General features: G+C 55.6%; 1 protein-coding gene across 1 annotated transcript; it reads right to left on the bottom strand.

The window, feature by feature from the left end:
- Nucleotides 1-679: 679 nt before the first annotated feature.
- ZCCHC12 (zinc finger CCHC-type containing 12) lies at nt 680-3931 on the bottom strand. The gene is made up of 4 exons (XM_025431612.3): nt 3703-3931; nt 3304-3355; nt 2953-3094; nt 680-2539 (listed from the first exon to the last, which is right to left on the bottom strand). Exon 4 carries the CDS (start codon nt 2414-2416, stop codon nt 1208-1210), a length of 1209 nt encoding a protein of 402 aa, XP_025287397.1. The 5' UTR covers nt 2417-2539; nt 2953-3094; nt 3304-3355; nt 3703-3931; the 3' UTR covers nt 680-1207.
- Nucleotides 3932-5256: the final 1325 nt, after the last annotated feature.

The raw sequence follows: 5256 nt of genomic DNA, 5'->3' as shown, positions 1-5256 counted from the left end.
GCAACTACATGGCTTTTCATCCCTCCCCAGCTAGTCTCAATTCTTGGGGTGGCAAGGGGTTAGCTTGGGCACCTGCGTCCTCCAGCAGATCACTTCAGGGCTTATGGGGGGAGGCTCTGGTGCTATCTCTCAGGAGCTGAGCCTTGTGCTGGGCTCCCAGGAGGAGCTGCTCTCTCCTTTCTTTCACAGGGGAGTGCAGAGAGGGTGGTATCAGGCCACAGGAGAGATTCCAGGCTGTGACCGGGATGTCCACAAGCAGCAGCAGCAGCAGCAATCCAAGGAATTCACCCAGAGGAGGAAGAGTGCTCCTCCCCAAAATGATCCAGGAACAGTGCCGCTGGAAGCCCCCATTTGGGGGCTGTTAGCTCAGCACCAGACCCCTCCTCCATCAGACTCCTTTGGACATGGTAGAGAAGCAAGCATTGGGGCAGTCAACCAGTGGGCACACTTAACCTGGCTGTGTGACCTAAGGGACAGGCCAGTTGTGGCAAGGGGCCCTGTCCATCTACCTTTGGGGACTATTTCAGCCCATTTCTTCTTCCCTTTTCCTCATCTGCAAATCAAGGTTGATAAAAACCCCACCTCAAGCTACAACCCCACTCCTTTATAGCTTTTTATTGTATTTCTCATTCCTTTTTCCTTTACCTTTTCCTAAAATAATAACACAGAGGCATTGAAATAGATGCTGATATATAGATATATATATATATTGACATAGAAAGAAGTCCACAACATATATCGTTTGGTGGAAAAATACAGACTATAGAACAGCACTTATATTTGATCACTTTTATCTATATGTATATCTATCTGGGTACACAGGAATAGGGAAAGTTCTAGAACACTCATCAAAGGGTTGACAATGGTTAGATCAGGGTGGAGAGTTTGGGGTAATTTGCACTTCGCTTTTTTGTACTTTGAAGATGTAACGATGAATTATGCCACTTTCACAGAGAATAAAGCCATCAAGGAAATGGGCACACAGAGAAAACAGACCCTTAGGCGGCAGAGAGGGGAGTGGGGAAGCAAGGACAGAGGTCAGGCTGTGTCTCCCTCCATAGAACTGGTATCCAAGACCCTTTCTACTCCGCTCTGAAAAAGAAAGCTGCTTTGTGAATTCATGCAACGAGAAGCTCCCCTCCCCAGTTGTCACACTGTTGGACACTGAGTATGGGTCAGGGTTCACTTAAGGCTAGGGGCTACCACCTCACTGCAGTTCAGAAGGGTCATTTTGTTCACCAGGCGCCTCTCTCGGCCCCTCCTCCTCTGTATGCGTCAGCTCCTGCAGGGTGATGATCAGATTCTCAAACACCTGGGCCCTGTTGCTCTCATTGTCACAGGTTTCCTTGGAGTGGCCCTCCTCGCCGCAATATGAGCAGCGGATTGTGTGTTTTCGCTTCCTGGCTCTACGCAGATTCCCAGAGCCATCATTCTTGTGCCCAGAACCCCCACTGGTGGAAGGAGATTGAGCCCGGGAACTGTCCGGGGAATCAATGACCAGCACTTGATCCTGAGATCTGGCCCTGCGTCTGGGGAGAGGGGAAGCTGAGAAGGACAGTGGAGGGTCCTGAGACTCTACCAGGATCACGTCCTCATCTGAGTCATCCAGGGCATCGTCTATCTCTATCACGTTGCAGTCAGCACCGTCCACCACTATCGGAGGGGAGCTCTGACATGCCACGGGGCTGGTGGCCCTCTCCACCATCGACTCAGATCTTTTGGGCCGTTTCTGTTTAATAAAAGTGTCATCCCAATCCTCCTCCTCCCTTATCATCTTGATTAACTCTAGGAAATTGGGGAGCCGCTCCTGCTCGTTTGCATACATCCTGAGAAGATGCTTCAGCCTAAAGCGCAGGTCCCCGTTCAGCTCGGCCCCTAAAAGGAGCTGGTGCAGGCGAGTCTGGTTTGCATCTTTCTGAGCTATGATCCCTGCCTGAATAGCATTCTGGAGCTGCACCTCTAAACGGATCACATAAAGGGAGGCTTTCTCCCCTTGTGCCTGCAGGGTGTTAAAAAATTTACCGTGAGCGGACACACTGCTTTCAGATTCCCCAAACACCAATTTCATCGCGCGCAAGAAATCTGCCACACTTAGGTTGGGGTTGGCCGCCTGGAGCAAAAGCATGACCTCCCTGGCGGGGCCTCGGAGGGTTTTCAGCAAGCGCTTGAGCTTTTCCTCCTCGGACATACTCCAATCGGGTAGGGCCCCATTGACTTGGATCAGCCAGTTTTCAAAGGTTTCTTCCCCCTGGGCTGGCACCACCCTCCCGGAGAACACCTTCATGTTTCTCTCTGCCATGCTGGCCATTAAAGGACCGAGACTCCTCCCCAGGGACCGCAGCATAGAATGGGCCCAGGGCGGCAAGGGGGCGTTTTGCCGCCGGCTATGAGCCATGCGCGCGATGATGCTAGCCATGACCGACTGCTCACGGCGATCGACGCTCCGGTATCCGAACACAACAAGCTGCTCAGGCTTTGTGGGGAAGCCTAACCTGCGGGCGCGCTGGGGCACTCTGCCTTCTTCCTATCTCGGTAGGGGCTGTGAAAAAGAAAAACAACGGGGAGGAGTTAAGAAGGGAACTGGCTGCAATTGGGTTTCTCCCTTCCCGAATGTCCTGCAGTACATTTTATATCTGCCCACTGCCCTAAAAATATCTTCTAGGAGACTGGCAATTACAACCTCACGGAGCCAGCCGGTGTCTCTGTGCTAGCAGGGTGCTTTTTACAGCCACATCCATCCCCTCCCGCCAGTCGTCCAGGAGGGCAACTGTTGCTTCTAATTCTAAGTATGAGAGTGTATGGAAGCTGACATTGGGCTCTCAAAATAGAGCACAGTGGTCACAGATTTGTAGGAATAAATAAGGTCTGGTCTCCTTAACCTCCTGGCCTCAGGTCCCAGCCACACCCCCTTCTCAAAGTTCTCCCCTCCCCCGTTATTTCTCAGAATCTTACAGGAGCGCAGGACCCGGCGCGCGCGCCTTTATTTCACTCCCAGCTTCTGCAACCGGTGGCCTTGGTGCGAAAGCTCGTCGTCCGGCTACGCTAGTTCTCTGTCCACCGGGGGTCGCCGATCCGGGACCTCGGGGCGTCCAGACTGCGCCGCCGCGGAGGGCAGGGGAGGGCAGGGTCAGGAGCGGCCTCATCCCTCATCCCCCTCCCTCCCTCCCCGCACCACCCCAGCTCCCCCCCCACCCCGCCGCCGCCTCCGCGGGCGGCGGGCGGAAAATTCCTCTCCCACCTTCTGAGGACGAGCCAAAGCGACCCCCGCCCCAGGACATCTCCCCCGGGAAATGGTCGGCCTACCAGCTCCGCAATCAGCCACACAGAATCCAAGTTCGCATCCGGCTTTAATGGCCTGCCACGGAGACAGGGAATAGGAGTTGGACACGCACACCCACATACTCCTCTCCAGAGGAGGAGATGCCAAGGGGGTTCAAGGCAAGACAGTTTGCGTCCGTACCCCCACCCCGACCCCGTGCCCCCTCTCCCCGAAAACGCCCCCTTCTCAATCCAGGCAAATCCTACCCATTGGGCAGCATCCAGCAGAACCCCACCTCCTCCCTCAGGCAGCCGGGCCACCGGAGTGCTCCTTCCCCCGCCACGCAGTCCTCGATTCCCCAAACGGGGAGCCGCCCAGGACCGGTGGAGCTTCCCCTCCTCTCTCCGCGCCGGGGCGATCGCGCACCCCCCTTTTTTTTTCACCTGTGCTGGGCCGGTGGGCAGCGGACGCTCAGGCCTTGCGGGCGATGGATGCCGCCTTCCGCTCTCCGCGGCCCCGCAGGGAAAAGGCACGGGCACGGCCTCGGCCGCCAGGCGACCGGGAGCTGCCCGGGGAGCTGCTTCGCACGGCCTCCCGGCGAGGGGTAGCCGAGTCCCGACAGCGCGGTTCCCACGGCAGCCGCCGAGGCTTTTATCCTCTGCGCACGGAGACAAAAGAGCGTGACGAAGAGGCCGGCGCGGCCAATGAGCGGGGCGCGGGGGCGGGCTCCCGCGCAGTCTCCAGCCGGATGCTCGAGCGCGCCCGCGGAGGCGGCCGCCGGAGGGGGTGCGAGGCAGGCTGGAGGGCCGCGCGGCGTCAAGTGCAGCCTCACTGCCGGGCTGCAAGAGTTTGCGCCCCCCCACCCCCGCTTCCCCTCTTTCTCCCCTGGCTCAACTCCGCGCCTTGGGGCCGGGCGGGCGCATGAAACACAGAATGGCATCGAAATCAAAGGAACAAGAACCTTAGTTCACCTTGGGGGGCGGGGCGGGGCGGGGGAGGAGCAGTAGCGCGCTCTGGGGCAAACAGGCTCGCCCAATTCTTCTGTGAGAAGAGGCCTCCCCAGGCCTCCAGGCTCTTGACCAGTACTCACTAAAGGATGGGTGCAAGGCTGGCTGCATGAGAATTCTTTTGGGGCGCTTGTTAGAAATGCAGATTCCTGGGCCCGGTATCTGGGGGATTCTCCTTTCCTAGGACTAGAGCTGGGTGTGGTTTGCGCTGTGTTATTGTTAACCAGCGCTGTTGTTCATTCTGAAAGGATGCAGGGACCATGGTGAATAAGTAAATGGAGCTGCCTCCAGAGTATCTGTGGTGAAATGCAGCTCCAGAGCAGATGCCCCTACTTGGGGTCCATGGTCTTCCGGAAATTGTATGCAAAGATTCTGGAGTCCTTAGGAAACTGAATCATGGCCACCCAAATATACCAAGTCCTCATCCCTGGAACCGATAAATGTTACCTTGTAAAATAAGAGTCTTGTGCATTTGTGGGTAGGTTAGGGATGTTGAGGTGGGGAGAGTATCCTGGAGTATCTGAGTGGGCCCTAAATGCAATGACATGTCCTCGTGAGAGAGAAGAGGGAGAGCTGATGAATGCAGAAGCGGAGCAGATGGCATCAAGACAGGTGCAGGGGGTTGAGTGGTGTGGCCACAAGCAGAGGAGTGCTGGCAGTCACCAGAAACTGGAAGAGGCAAAGAACAGAGCACAGCCCTGCCCACATCTTGGGTTCCACCTTGAGAAACTGATGTTGAACTTCTGGGCTCCAGAACTCTGAGAGTATAAATTTCTCTTGGCTTAAACCACTGAGCTTGTGGTGATTTGTTATGGCAGCCACAGGAAGCCAATATAGACTCTGTCTTTTCCTGAGTCCACAGCTTTGTAGATTTTTCAATGGGCCTGTGGTCCAGCAGTGGTTAAAAACCACTCCCTTCCAGTCTTTCTTCATTAATATCTTTCTCTTTCATTTTGTACTTGAGGAAGAAGTGTGAGGAATAGCACACAA

The sequence above is a fragment of the Canis lupus genome, chromosome X, assembly GCF_003254725.2.
Source record: "Canis lupus dingo isolate Sandy chromosome X, ASM325472v2, whole genome shotgun sequence".
In the NCBI taxonomy this organism is placed as follows: Eukaryota; Metazoa; Chordata; class Mammalia; order Carnivora; family Canidae; genus Canis; species Canis lupus.
The sequence above is the reverse complement of the archived record's forward strand: the minus strand, read 5'-3'. Positions and strand labels throughout refer to the sequence as shown.